General features: G+C 39.5%; 1 protein-coding gene across 1 annotated transcript in view; it reads right to left on the reverse strand.

The window, feature by feature from the left end:
• med13a (mediator complex subunit 13a) overlaps positions 1-16391 on the reverse strand; it is a 207813-nt gene that overhangs the window by 35963 nt on the left and 155459 nt on the right. Inside the window, exons 10-14 of the mRNA XM_061898202.1 lie at positions 6925-7141; positions 3967-3997; positions 3479-3600; positions 3269-3359; positions 1278-1489 (exon numbers count right to left, since the gene is read on the reverse strand). Of these exons, the coding sequence (XP_061754186.1) occupies positions 1278-1489; positions 3269-3359; positions 3479-3600; positions 3967-3997; positions 6925-7141 (673 nt within the window). The remainder of the gene's footprint in view (positions 1-1277; positions 1490-3268; positions 3360-3478; positions 3601-3966; positions 3998-6924; positions 7142-16391) is intronic.

The following is a 16391-nucleotide window of genomic DNA, read 5'->3' on the forward strand; positions in this document are numbered from 1 at the left end:
ATATTAGAGTCTCCTATTGTCTTCTTCACTTTGTGACACAGGTCTTAAATGGCTCTTTGAATTGTAAAGGATACCGATCCCAGAACCATGTATATCAAATATTTCCGGATGGTTCAACCGCCACCCGCCCGAATCTAATAAAAATCTATTTTTTCGTCATGTCACCCGCCCGACCCGCGGTTTATCCGCGGACTCCGCGGATGAGACTGCAAGCCGCGCATCTCTAGCATGTATATATATATATATATATATATATGTATATATGTATATATGTACATATATACATACATATATATACACACATATTATCTATCTATCTATATATATATATATATATATATATATATATATATATATATATACATATATATATATATATATATATATATATATATATATATATATATATATATATTAAGTATGCTAGCATTCATGCTAGAATGTAGCTATCGGCGCAGCAGCACCAGCTGACCAACAGCAGCTGTCACTGGTCGCTGAGGACGGTGACTGTTGCCTGCTTTCACCTCAGAGTTTCCAAAACACAAAAAAGTCTCCCCGGAAAAAGTAATTAGATTTGTCGCTAGAAGCTGTTTACAAAAGCAGTCATCAAGAGGATTGACAAGACTGTCGGCGCCATCCTTGAGTGCGTGTTCGCTTTAAGATGGTATTTTAGACTTGAAGTGCGCCGATGATAAAAACGTTTCTCGCTGCAATACCAACAAGTTAGCTTATTTTTATTCTAAGTTCTGTTTTGAAACAAAATAGGCCACCTCTCATTGTGATCAAAGACTGTTTTTAAAAAATGTGCGCGTCTTCCGACTTAAGCCCCAACACGGAAGTGATTAATCGTAATTCCTATTTGATAACGTGATACTTTATTTTTATCACACACATGCGTTAATGCGTTAAATTTGACAGCACCATTATATATATTTTTTATATATTTGCTATTTAAATAATTGGAAATGACGCAATATGTTACTACAAACATCAGCAACTCAATTAGTAGCCTTTGTAACCGGTTTGCTTCCTTACTACTAAAAGAAAAGTTGTCTAGTGTGTCTACTTTGTTATTGAATTATAAAACTGTTCTTTGATTGCAATGAGAAACTTATATTTGATGTATCATAAGATTTTCTGTCAAAATAAAGCCAATAATGATTTTTTGGGGGGGAATTTTTTGAAAATTATAGAAATACATTTTGGTACCAATACCAAAACCAAAATATTGGTATCGGGACAACGCTAGTTTTAATATGAAATATTCCTAAACAAACCTTGATCTCGGATGGCTTTGGGCTACTGAAGCTCTCCTCCACCTCCATCTTGAAGAGGCCTCCCTGGGATGAGGTTCCGTCCAGCATGGTCATACCAGGGGGGGCCTCCACGTTGCCATAGTCTTTGCTGCACATGTTCATAGGGGAGTAGCCCATTATGTGCTGCTCAAGGGAGGGAGGAGTAGGAAACATCTGGTGGAGGTCTGCTGTGCCTGGAGGGTAGATGGGCACAGCATACTTAGTAAACACTTCATTAACAAAGCTATGTGATTAGGAAGTCTTATTATATTGCAATATTAACAAAAAAATAATTCCATATATATTTTATAATGTCTGTAATGCATTGTTGATGCGCTTGGTCACTTAATGCAATAACGCCACATTTCATTTGTCTTTTGAAAAGATAGTAAGACCATATTTCCTAGTACTTCTCCGGCAGATTAAAGTTCATAAAAAAGACAACATATGTCTAATGATTGCAAACAGAGATGAAATAAGAGTTGATTAGAGGCTAACAGAGAAGTTGGACAGCAGCTACATGATGACAGTGACATGTATATTTATCACCACTAGATGGCCAAGTCCTATAACAGCCTGAATCATGTTTGAGTAGTAAATATCTCATAGGATCATATGATAGCTGCCAACATTTGGTGTTTGCCATCCAATAGATTTCCCTACAACCCCCCTTTATTTATGTATCTCATCAAATGGATAATACATAGCAAAGTCAATAAGTCATATAGTAATTCCTCTGTACGACAGGTATGTTTAGGACTTGCTCTAAAGTAAACAAAACAAAAAGAAGTTGGCCTGCTGGCGAACTAGTTAAATATTTCTGTGTCGTTCCTGAAGAACAGTGTTGGGAAAAATAATTTTAAAAAATAAAATTTTTTTAAATGTTATTTTCTTTCTACTCTTTTTTTCCGGTCTTTTATAATTCGATTATTATTTAGTTAACCAAATCATTTAATGTATTGCTACATTTGAAATGATAGAAGCAATATTAGAGGTACCTTTTATCAATGTTGTTATTTATATTGGAATTATTATTATGATAGTTTCAAATGTAGTGTACTGTTCATTGTCAATGCTGTGTAACTATGTATGTCAATAATCTTTTTTCAATGTATTTTATTATTATTTTCTTTGTAATAAATACTCGTATATACATTATTTCCTTGAATTGCTGCCGGGGCGCTAATTAATTTAAAACCTATTCTCACTCATGCGCTTACCAAAGGCATGCGGTAAAAGTAATAATGCGTTAATTGTTTTAAAACCTCTCTCACTCCGGCACTTACCAAATGTATGCAGTAAAAAATTGAGTGTGATGTAAGCTTGGACCTTAAATCCTACTGAATAGCTCTCAATCTTCTTCCCTTTATGCGATTTCAAATTACCGGTATTGAAATCAGCCTCCTCCATTTTGAAAATGATGACAGGGGAAGTGTCACTCGTGACGTCACAAGTTTGACCAGGCGGTAATACTAAGCATGTGCTAATTATGTTGGGAAGCGAGTTTGACCCGGCAGTATTTCAAGGCAGGCGCATACTATATACCCTGCGGCAATTCAAAGAAATACGGTATTGTATCTGCTGATGTAGATATACCAAATCTTCCATGTTTGTAATACCGGTTGAGGGACTGTTTAAGCACTGGAACAATTTATTAGGTACCGATTTGGTCCAAAGTACGATTAAAACAAGGTAAACGATAACCATCCTTAGTCACATGTTGGTAAATGTCACAAGTTAGGGTAAGACTAAATTGTAAATATTTCATCAACACCTCCATTGTTTGAATCCATATTTTCGACACTTATTGGAATCCCAAATACACAAAAAGAGGTGCCAACAGGTAAGAAAAGTTGGTTTTGCATAAAATGACTCCTTTAACATACATTGATAAATTAATTTAGTTTCTGTGTTGTATTGGGATTATTATTATACTCAGAAACAATATTAGGGCAGAGAGTACAGGTACGTACTAATACAGGATACTGGGTCCAATATGGATGGCTTAGGTTCCTTGTTGCCCGATTTCTGATCTGTTCCATTTACCGCCCGTCTGGAAGCAGCCTTTGGGGAAAAAACAAAAGTACCTCAGCGCGTAAGTGTTAGAAAAATAAATGAGAACTGTGGTTCAACAACACACAGGAATTGCAAACTAACAATTTTGAAGACTACATCTTACTAACCCCTAGTTCATCTTCGTCCGAATTAAAGAGGTTGTCGAGGTCATCGATGGACACCACCAGGTCGGTCTCATGGATCAGGCTGGTAGATGCGAGGCGGTTAAGAGCAGCTGCCCGCTGAGGATCTGCAACACAAAGACTTTACACTTACAACCAAACCCAACTAAAAGTGGGTTTAAAATTCCTTCTAAATTCAATCACTTCTAACACTTTAAAAAATTCCAAATGTATCATGTGGAGTTAAATTGATAATAATTCGTAATGACCGCTGCAAAAGTTTTATTCCTCAGATGGTAAAAGTCATAGAGGCTGATTTACAGATACTCAGTTTGTGTGTGTGTGTGTGTGTGTGTGTGTGTATGTGTGCGTGTGTGTGTGTGTGTGTGTGTGTGTGTGTGTGTGTGTGTGTGTGTGTGTGTGTGTGTGTGTAACAGAAGTCGAGTCATGCAAATAAAGAAGAAGGTTACTCGAACAAGAAAAATTCTTCTTACCGTCAGATGGACCCGATCCTTCATCTTCACCCTGTTAGAAACACAAAAGGTTAATGGGAGGAAATCTAACATCACTTTAAACAGAAAGTGTTTGATTACATCATAAACAGGACACGCTCCACTTGCCATAACATTAACTTATTAAATGATACCAATCTCATATCTACAGCTTGTTAGAAACTCAAAAAAATAAATATCTGATTAAGTAGCAGCTGTTATAATCCAGAATACACAAAACATAGCGCTTCTCTTTTTAAATGGTCAATCAAATCAATGATAACTAGGGCTATCTAAATACAACTTTTAAATATCCAATACAATAGCGCTATTAGAGCCTTGAGTATTGGGCGATAAAGAGTATAACCCCGATACGATATCAAGAGGAATCATAGTACATAATTTTAGTATTATGGAGTGAGGAATATTAGAAAACATTTGATTAAGTGAAATTAGTCAAACAGAGAACAATAGGTATGAAAAACATTAACCTTACAACAGATTTATGGTGTCTTTAATTTTAAGTGGAGTGATATTTTGTGTTTTTGCGACACCTATTGCCACAATAATTTTGAAGTTAAGCTTATGACGCAGTAAATTAAATACGTTTCTTGATGGATACTTTCTAATACACTTCTGCCTCGGAGACTTTTTATGTATAATATGCAACCACAATTATTTGATACTTGTTTCTAATGACAAGTGTGCTGTTTTAGGCTGCAATATTGCTCAATTTAGAATACAAAGTATTACAAACCCTGTTTCCATATGAGTTGGGAAATTGTGTTAGATGTAAATATAAATGGAATACAATGATTTGCAAATCATTTTCAACCCATATTCAGTTGAATATGCTACAAAGACAACATATTTGATGTTCAAACTCAAAAACATTTTTTTTTTGCAAATAACCATTAACTTTAGAATTTGATGCCAGCAAAACGTGACAAAGAAGTTGGAAAAGGTGACGATAAATACTGACAAAGTTGAGAAATGCTCATCAAACACTTATTTTGAACATCCCACAGGTGTGCAGGCTAATTGGGAACAGGTGTGTGCCATAATTAGGTATAAAAACAGCTTCCCAAAAAATGCTCAGTCTTTCACAAGAAAGGATGGGGTCGAGGTACACCCGTTTGTCCACAACTGCTTGAGCAAATAGTCAAAGAGTTTAAGAACAACATTTCTCAAAGTGCAATTGCAAGAAATTTAGGGATTTCAACATCTACGGTCCATAATATCATCAAAAGTTTAAGAGAATCTGGAGAAATCACTCCACGTAAGCGGCAGGGCCGGAAACCAACATTGAATGACCATGACCTTCGATCCCTCAGACGGCACTGTATCAAAAACCGACATCAATCTCTAAAAGACATCACCACATGGGCTCAGGAACAATTTAGAAAACCACTGTCACTTAATACAGTTGGTCGCTACATCTGTAAGTGCAAGTTAAAGCTCTACTATGCAAAGCGAAAGCCATTTATTAACAACATCCCAAAAACGCCACCGGCTTCTCTGGGCCCGAGATAATCTAAGATGGACAGATGCAAAGTGGAAAAGTGACGAGTCCACATTTCAATTATTATTTGCAAAATAAAAAAAATAAAAAAAGTTTATGAGTTTGAACATCAAATATCTTGTCTTTGTAGTGCATTCAATTGAATATGGGTTGAAAAAGATTTGCAAATCATTGTATTCTGTTTATATTTACATCTAACACAATTCCCCAACTCATATGGAAACAGGGTTTGTACCGTACATATGTCTAGCTTGTGTGCTTAGTTGTTGTGAACTTGTTAGTTCCTATTGGTCTATAGCCTACAATGCTTACTTTGTGTAAATGACTTGACTAAAATAGAAGAAAAGAACAACCTTGTGTGTTGGAAGACATGTAGATATACCTGGCTGTAGTAAACATGCTGCAGGACTGATTGTATCGGACATTATATCACACATTTTACATGCAAGCACATATCATCACGTACATAATTTTTTTTGCTGATATCAGACCGATATCCGATATCAATATCAGAATCAGGACACTCCTTTATGAAAATTACAATTTGTACAAAATTGCAAGAAAGGTTAAGATGAGGCAAAATTGAGATTACTAGTGTGGATCCGAAATAAATCCTGCTATACAAATGGTCTTTTAAGGTCCCACACAGACATCAATAAGTAATACAAGTGAAAGGACTGAATTTTGTAACAAATTGCTACAATTTGTGTTTCAACTTTAACAATGTGTGTTTTACCTTCTACATACAGTATCTTATACGTATAGTATTTTTTTTACTATTAACTAATGATTGTATTCGACTTAAAGCACAAACCAAGAGTGTCAAACATAATTGATGAAACATTTATTACAATGTCAGGACAGCTTTTATTTTATTTTAACCTAATCCCAGAGTATGGCAGGCTATATAAAATATATAAAATTGTGATTTGAGTGCAACAAGAAAAGCCCAGTGTATTTAATACTTTTTATTTGGTATTTTAATCTTCTGAAATTGATCTTTGAGTACAATTAGAACCATATGTTTTACGTATTGTAAGATTTTTTGTAAAAAATTAAGCCAAAATTGAATTTTTTTTCTCCTTTATTTTCAAAAGTATCGAAAAGTATCAAAATATGTTGGTACCGGTATCAAATTATTGTTAACGTGACAATCCTACTACTTTGTCTACACAAGAAAAAAACATAAGCTTAGTTAGACAGTTGACGTGCGTGTTTCAGCACCACTAAAGAGATACATTTAATTGGTGGAAATGACACTAATTGGCCAAAATGTAAAGGAAAGTTGCGAGCTTTGGACAAAGTTGCAAAGCCACACATGATTTTTGAGGTTTGGTTGAATATGCGTAAGTTAGCACAATCGTGACTTTGCAAAATCTTTGGGGAAGTAAAAACGGAAAAAACACATCCTTGAATTCTAGCAACCTCTTGAGTCTTACCATGTGTTTGTTGCCGGACTCACACTCCCCGCCTGCCTTATCTTTTCTGTTGGAAAATGTGAATTTCACATCTCCTTCCTCGAATGCATAGGGGTCCTCTGCCGACTCGTGTTCTCCATCAGACAGAGCAGCAGCCAGATACTGGTTCCTCCTGGCCTGATACATCAGCACACGCTCCCCAGACACCTTCAGAGGGAATTTAAATGTGGACATCACTCTAGAACAAAAGAAAGCCAATTATCATTAATTAATCCATACATCCATCATCAAAGTGAATTTGATAAATAACTAAGTTTAACAATAATGTTAGTTTCCAGAGCATTTTTGAACTACAAACCCTGTTTCCATTTGAGTTGGGGAATTGTGTTAGATGTAAATATAAACGGAATACAATGATTTGCAAATCATTTTCAACACATATTCAGTTGAATATGCTACAAAGACAACATATTTGATGTTCTAACTGATAAACTTTTATTTTTATGCAAATAATCATTAACTTTAGAATTTGATGCCAACAACACATGACAAAGAAGTTGGGAAAGGTGGCAATAAATACTGATAACGTTGAGGAATACTCATCAAACACTTATTATTTCACAAGAAAGGATGGGGCGAGATACACCACTTTGTCCACCACTGCGTGAGCAAGACAGTTTAAGAACAACGTTTCTCAAAGTGCAATTGCAACAAATTTAGGGATTTCAACATCTACGGTCCATAATATCATCAAAAGGTTCAGAGAATCTGGAGAAGTCACTCCACGTAAGCGGCATGGGCGGAAACCAACATTGAATGACCGTGACCTTTGATCCCTCAGACGGCACTATATCAAAAACCAACATCAATCTCTAAAGGATATCACCACATGGGCTCAGGAACACTTCAGAAAACCACTGTAACTAAATACAGTTTGTCAATACATCTGTAAGTGCAAGTTAGAGCTCTATTATGCAAAGCGAAAGCCATTTATCAACCACATCCAGAAACGCCGCCGGCTTCTCTGGGCCCGAGATCATCTAAGATGGACTGATGCAAAGTGGAAAAGTGTTCTGTGGTCTGATGGGTCCACATTTCAAATTGTTTTTGGAAATATTTGGAATATTCGGTGTCATCCGGACCAAAGGAGAAGCAAACCATCAAGACTGTTATCGACGCAAAGTTCAAAAGCCAGCATCTGTGATGGTATGGGGGTGCATTAGTGCCCAAGGCATGGGTAACTTACACATCTGTGAAGGCAACATTAATGCTTAAAGGTACATACAGCTTTTGGAACAACATATGCTGCCATCTAAGCGCCGTCTTTTTCAGGAACGCCCCTGCTTATTTCAGCAAGAAATAAGCCACATCCAGCACGTGTTACAACTGCGTGGCTTCGTAAAAAAAGAGTGCGGGTACTTTACTGGCCCGCTTGCAGTCCAGACCTGTCTCCCATCGAAAATGTGTGGCGCATAATGAAGCGTAAAATATGACAGCGGAGACCCCGGACTGTTGAACGACTGAAGCTCTACATAAAACAAAAATGGGAAAGAATTCCACTTTCCAAGCTCAACAATTAGTTTCCTCAGTTCCCAAACGTTTATTGAGTAAAGTTAAAAGAAAGGGTGATGAACACAGTGGTGAACATGCCTTTCCCAACTACTTTGGCACATGTTGCAGCCATGAAATTCTAAGTTAATGATTATTTGCAAAAAAAAAAAAGCTTATGAGTTTGAACATCAAATATCTTGTCTTTGGAATGCATTCAATTGAATATGGGTTGAAAATGATTTGCAAATCATTGTATTCCGTTTATATTTACATCTAACACAATTTCCCAACTCATATGGTAACGGGGTTTGTAAGTGAATTTGATTGACTACGCAGAATGTGTTTAAATAAGATTCAACAAGTGTTGTGGTGCGCCTCATAGTCCTTGTCAGCACTACTCAGCGTTTAACAGCAGTTAATGCGATGGCAAACACCTCTGACAGCTGTCTTGGAGCTGAACCGTCTGCATGATGTTTTTTGTCACACAATTACATTTGAAGCAGATTAGCGAGATCATGGTGACTGCAGCGCTGACTGTTCATACATACACTTGCAGACACATTGATCACTCGTCACCATGTGCCCGTGATTATTGTCCTCATAAGAGAATGCAAGAAGAGAGGATAATATTTGTTGTGCTGTCAATAACTAGTATACGCCAGCCTTATTCTTCTGCATGCGTGTCCTCTTGTCACGCCTGTCCTGTCCTAATCCGAGGTGATGGTGTGCAGAGGCGCAGGTCACAGTTTAGCTATCATTCAGAGGTACAGCCTCGTGCTCAACCAAGCACTATTTCACAGCCCAATTGATAATTCTCACTATATCCATCCCCCAGGTTGCTGGACGTCTTTGCTGGTCCTGAACTCTTGCTCTGCCTGTTATTGATCCTGTTCCGCCCTTCCTTCCCACACTGGCCACAGCTTCTTTAGTGTGCAAGTGTCTTATTCAGCGACACAGCCGGGACTCCATTATAAAAGCAGTTCATCTTCGTCTAACCCACCGTTACTCCTAGTCTCTGCAAGCTGTGGCGCCTGACTGTGTGCAGGAATCAATGCGGAGTGCTGTCCATGCACATTGCTGATGTATGATGTCAAAAGGGCACATAGCCAGAGATTAGCATGCTGTGTGCAGCTCAGCGCTACACTAAACATTCTGAAGCAGAAGTATGAGGGAGGTGGCATCTAGGAGATAAATGGTGTGGTAAAATGTATGTTGATTGCATTAAATTGATTGTCGATTAATACCGTAATTTCCGGACTACAGAACGCACCGGGATATAAGATGCACCCACAATATTTTCGGGTAAAAATATATTTTTCCATATGTTGCGAAATAGGTAAATGTTTACTTACGTACATTAATTGTTTCCAAACGGTGCCTGTAACACAGCAGTTAAACGGCTGATTGAACAAAACCAAACTCATCGTCATGGACCCACTAATTAAAAAAGTTTTAGTCCCAACGACTGACACACACACAATGGGTGTGGTGAAATGTGTCCTTTTGTATTTGACCCATCCCCATGTTCACCCCCTGGGAGGTGAGGGGAGCAGTGAGCAGCAGCATGTGCCGCGCTCGGGAATCATTTGGTGATTTAACCCCTAATTCCAACCTTTGATGCTGAGTGCAAAGCAGGGGGCCAATAGGTCCCATTTTTGTAGTCTTTGGTATGACTCGGCCGGGGTTTGAGCGCACGACTTCCCAGTCTCAGAGCGGACACACTAACCACAAGGCCACTAGGCTGGTCATCGACTAATACAGTAATTTCCGAACTATAGAGTGCACCGGGATATAAGCTGCACCCAGTACATTTTAGGTGAAAAATATATTTTTCCATATTTTAGCCGCAACAGACTATAAGATGGAGATATATATGTTGTGAAATAAGTAAATGTTTATTTACATACCATAATTGTTTCCAAACGGTGCCTGTAACACGGCAGTTAAACGACTGATCAAACAAAACCAAAGTCATCGTCATGGACCCACTATCTAAGGAAGCTCGCTCTCCATTCAGCTCAACAGATTTAATAACTCCACAGAGACGTCTTGGTGAATTTGTGAAACTAAAACAATACAATAAGAATGCCATTGTATGTTAATAATACTAAACACAGACACTCGTAAACGTTTTAGCATATTAGCTATTGCTAATAATGCTAACGTCATTACATTGCGATAGCACGTATAAATACGCATGAAAACACTCCTACAAACATCACACATGGGACACTTTAAGTTGTATTGTAAAATCCAACCTAAATCCAAAAATCCATACGAGTAGAACACTAAGGACGACTGGAAGACTGAATAGCAAATTCTACCTCTAACTTGAAATGACTAAATGGAAGGACACTGCAGTACTTGCAGTGAGTAAACACGCCCGAAACATGGCGTCATAGGACAAACAATAACACCCTTTATCAGTGTGTTTGCCTATTTTTTTATTTTTTTTTAATATTGTATTTTTGCCGTATACAAAAAAAATCCATTAATGAGTTTTATAAGCCGGAAGGTTCAAAACGTATGGAAAACAGTAGCGGAATTTACTGCAACACCCATATTGAGCGTAATATGTGGTTCAACCGCTGGAAGTGCTGTTCAATCAGTCTCAACAAGTTTATGGTGCAAAGCAATGCTTCTCCACTGGTGGGTCTTTGCAATGGCAAAAAAAACTAAGTAATCTTGTATTCTAAAAAGGGATTTTTTTTGAGCAACTTATCTTAAATTATTACTCCTCAAAGTGCAAATAACACTTGGCAGTGCATTTTTAAAAGCTTCTTTCTCACAGCAATAAATGGACAAAGTTGTACAGGAATCACATGTAACTGAACAAAACGCCCAGAAAAGGGTGGAGTGCCATCTCCAGGTTGGGGAGAAAATCTTGCCCCAAGTGGAGGAGTTCAAGTACGAGTCTTGTTCACAAGTGAGGGAAGAGTGGATTGTGAGATCGACAGGCGGATCGGTGCGGCGTCTTCAGTAATGCGGACACTGTATTGATCCGTTGTGGTAAAGAAGGAGCTAAGCCGGAAGGCAAATCTCTCAGTTTACCGGTCGATCTACAATCCCATCCTCACCTATGGTTATGAGCTTTGGGTTATGGCCGAAAGGACAAGATCACGGGTACAAGAGGCCGAAATGAGCTTCCTCCGCCGGGTGGCGGGGCTCTCCCTTAGAGATAGGGTGAGAAGCTATGTCATCCGGGAGGAGCTCAAAGTAAAGCCGCTGCTCCTTCACATCGTGCTCAAAACACCTTCTGAGGGAGGTGTTTTGAGCACGGCAGATCGGACACGCTGGGAAGACTATCTCTCCCAGCTGGCCTGGGAAGGCCTCAGGATCCCCTGGGAGGAGCTGGACAAAGTGGCTGGGGAGAGGAAAGTCTGGGCTTTCCTACTTGGGCTGCTGCCCCCGCGACCCGACCTCGGAGAACTGAAGAAGATGGATGGATGAACAAAAGGACTGTCTTATTTACTGTTTAAACAAAAAAAACTGGGCTAAACACCAAATTCTATTCTTTTATAGGTAATGGCTGATTTCCGTCTATACCACCAGGTAGCGATTCACGTAAAATTAAACGGTTCTATATTTTGATACCTTTGTTGCACGTGACATATGTTCGGTTGTACAGGCATATTCGTAGCAGACTGCCTCTTAGTAACGCTGTACATTTCATGCCAACAAAGAAAGTATGCCTGAAAACACTCAAAAGTAAGGCTCCACTTTTCAAAATGAGCAAGCTCGATGCTAATTTCCATTGGATATGCCATATACACACTACTGATAAGCATTAGTAGGTTTTAAATGGCGAATTCAACACCTACGTATTTGTTGATGAAAAAGACAACTATCCATCCATCCATTTTCTACCGCTTATTCCCTTTTGGGGTCCCGGGGGGCGCCGGCGCCTATCTCAGCTACAATCGGGCGGAAGGCAGGGTACACCCTGGACAAGTCGCTACCTCATCGCAGGGCCAAAAAAGACAACTAAGATGCAAATAACAATCAAACAGCTGGAATGTAATACATGCCATACTTACAAGATAAACACTTTGTCGGACTCAACAAAAGAAAAAAACTGGCACATTCAAATGAATGGCAAAGAATAATTTCTGACTACGACAAACTGAAATGAATGCATGCTTGGAAATGAGAGGATATAAGAACAGTTTTACTAACACAGTTATCATTATCAGCTCATTGTTTAGGCAGTGCTTCTCAACTATTTTCTGCAACGCTCCCCAAGAAGAAGAACAAATATTGTGCGGCTTCTGCCCCATTGTGACTATAAATAGTATAATTTGTCTTAAAAATTGTTAGAGCTTTAGTTCAGCATAACATTGTAAGTTTATTAACATTCAAAGAAACAACACACCGGTCTTTCCTCATCTCCCACCGTGGTTACAATGAAGCAAAGTGTTACATATGCTTCATCATATTCTGTAACAGCAAAACAAGCATGTTCCCCCCAGGTAACACGCACCCCCCCTGACATCGTATCACGCCCCCCAGGGGTCTCGCCCCACTATATGAGAAGGAACGGTTTAGGGTAATGTTTTCAACTTCCTCACAGTTACATTCTTCAAAGCAAAAAATATAACAAACTCTACCGGCTAGCTTATGTTACCATTAGTGGTTGAACAGAACACATCTCTTTAACCATAGTCCATATTTTTCAGAATAAAATGATTAGTGTTTACGGCGGTCACTCACCCGGTGTCGTCATTACGTACGAGCAGAGAGAGCGTGCACTCATATGAAAGCAGTCCAAGAGCCTTGCAGTCATGTTGTTGTAATGATAGAATGTACATTTAATGACAGCTATCCAAATTGCTATTATTAGCTAACAACACCAAAAGCGAATGCGCGTGCATGGGTTACGTACATACGTAATTAAGTACAAGAAGCCACTAAAGGGCAGAATATAACGATTAAAATACATTGGAAAGTTGGCGCCCTCTACAAATCATCATTTGTTACACAAAAAAGGTACCCACGCCTGACTGTAAATAGCACATATTATCAACAAACTACTCTATAATTCTCAAAACAATTATGTGGTAACAAGCACGTAAACTATAACCAAATTTACAAAGCAACCACAAGGCATGCTAGGTAGTCCATTAGAAGACACGTAAGGATAAAATGCTGCTTGATTTTGGTTTGAATGTTTATAATTGTTTACCTAAGATAGTTGATCAGAAGAGAAGCTATATTTGAATCTATTAGAAATGCACCTTTTGTTGGAGTTATTTTGAGTTTGGTATTAAAAAGCTGCTACAAAATTATCTTACATTAATGTTATTGTAGGGCTAGGCAATATTGCAAAAACAATGATTGCGATTAATTTTTTCTTATTATCCGATCTCAATTTATATCACGTTTTTTTTTTTCATTACAGCGGATTACCAGGATTATACAGAGTATTGCATCCCTACTGTTTATACTATTGCAGTATCATGTGACAGACATTTTCACCATGTTTGACTGAGGTAATACTGTGTAGGCTAACAGCTGACAAAAAAGACAAATTGTAGGAATTTGTTACAAAATTCAGTCATTTCACTTGCATTAGTTGACGCTGATCGGGCGGTTTTAACTCCGCTAATATTTGGCATCAAACCAAGCAGCTGTGTACCTGTCTACGTATCTACATGTCCACAACAGAAAAGCTGGTTTAGTTATGAGAGTAGTATGTGTGTTTGTGAGAATATCAACGTGTTGGCTGAGTGACGTCAGTGAGTTAGTGGGTGAGTAAAGAGAGAGAGAGAGGGAGCGCGTGCACTGCACAGTAGAGTGATGAACAGGGCCCGGTTGTGTCCTGCAAAACTAATATTCAAACGATTGCCAGACTCGGTGGCCTCGTCAGTCCAACACAAAAGCGGAGCTTAGCAGACCCAATGTGAAGGATGTTACCCCTGACGAAAACATCGGCCCTGGAGGGAAGGCCTGCCCTGTGCTCCTTGACTAGGAACAGGAAAGGTCTAACTACTACATTATTACCTGTCACTCTTTATATCTCCTTGTGCAGATCTGAATGCTTATTATTGAAATGTTTACCTAAGTTTGAAGCAAAGGTGTTAATACTAATCGCCTTGGCGAGGCGTGTTTTAAAGCATCACCTTTAACGTTAGTTTTGTAGCCCAAATACCTCCACATTGTTCTTCAAGCACCCTCTTTAGGGTAAAGGATAAAGGATAGCATCCTCCACACCAACGCCTGCCTGGTACGCAAACTGCAGGCTGTCCTGGGCATGTTGCACCTGTGGTCTGAGGAGGCTGAGAAAGAGCCGCTTCATTGTCTTCATTATATGAGAGGTGAGCGCCACTGGTCTGTAGTCGTTCAGCTCACTGGGGCAGTTCTTTTGGGGAACTGCAACGATGCACGACGTCTTCCAGGGCGTGGGCACTCTCCCCAGCTGCAGGCTGAGGTTGAAGATCCGCTGGTGTGGTTCACCCAGTTCTGCAGCACAGGTCTTCAGGAGTTGGGGGCACACCTTGTCTGAGCCTGCTGCTTTCCTTGGCTGTAGCTTCCTCAGTTGACCTCTGACCTGGTCTGCAGAGATGACTAATGTCTGCATAGAGGTGGTGGAGGGGGGTGCTGCCATGGCTGGGGGGGAGGTGCGTTGAGGGGAGCAGAAGAGGGGGTGGCTGTGATGGGGAGTGGGGGGTGGAGAGGACACGGGCTGGTTGAACCGGTTGAAGAAGTTGTTCATCTCATTGGCCCTCTCTATTGTCCCCCCAACAGCTCTGGTCTTTGCCTTTTGGCCTGTGATGGTTTTCACACTTTCCCAGACCTCCCTCATGTTGTTCTGCTGCAGCTTTTGCTCCAGCTTCTTCCTGTAGTTGTCCTTAGCCTCCCTCACGCGTCGTTTCACCTCCCGCTGTGCTGCTCTCATTGCCTCCCTGTCTCCACTCCTGAAGTCAGCTTTCTTCTTGTTGAGGACAGCTTTAACCTCTTGTGTTACCCAGGGTTTGTTATTAGGGTAGCATCGAACAGTCTTAGCAGGGCAGACCACCTCCACGCAGAAGTTGAGGTAATCTGTGAGACAGTGAGTCAGCCCATCAATTTCCTCACCCTGTGGAAGCAGCATGTCCAAGTCTGTGGTGTTGTAGCAGTTCCTGAGGGCATCTTCCATCTCAGGGGACCACCTCCTCACAGAGCAAGTGTTAACAGGCTGTCTTTGGACCAAGGGGGTGTGTTTTGGCTGCAAATTAACAAGATTGTAGTCAGACTTCCCTAGTGGGGGGAAGAGTGTGACCTTGTATGCATCCCTGACATTAGCATACAGTAGGTCAATTGTCCTCTTGTTTCTTGTGGGACAATCCACAGCCTGGTAAAAAGCAGCTACCGTTGAGTCATGATAGCATGAGAGCCATATTATATTTTTTAACACTGAATATAACTAAATGCTTGCACTTTTTAAGTAAGACCAACATTTTTAGAGTATAATAAGTCACTAATTATTTTTAATAACATTGTTATTTCTTGGACAGGTCCGGTAGAAAACAGATGGATGGATTAAAATGCATGACAATGTTTTATATTTTGAACGTTATTTTTAACATCCCGATTACAAGTGGTATTATACATTACTTATTGTGTTAAGCAATGTCAGTTAAGTTTTATCTGAGAGCCAGATGCAGTCATCAAATGAACCACATCTGGCTCTAGAGCCATAGTTTCCCTACCCCCGCATTATATGGACATTAAGTTGGTCGTTTGGATTGAGTTAGTTGTCTTTTTTTAATTCTAGTGGCATTTTAAAAACTATTTTCATTCTCTATCCAGATTCCGTATTGACCATAAGTCTCAAAAGCCACATTTTCAATAGAGCTTGGGCGGTGTATGAGTTGTCAAATCTCCCGTAAAATCTGAACTGCTTCCTGAAACGGTCATGTGGTACAAGCGGGCAGTGAGGCTGAACCGCATCCCAAAGC

Source organism: Nerophis ophidion, linkage group LG04 (assembly GCF_033978795.1).
Source record: "Nerophis ophidion isolate RoL-2023_Sa linkage group LG04, RoL_Noph_v1.0, whole genome shotgun sequence".
Taxonomy (NCBI): Eukaryota; Metazoa; Chordata; class Actinopteri; order Syngnathiformes; family Syngnathidae; genus Nerophis; species Nerophis ophidion.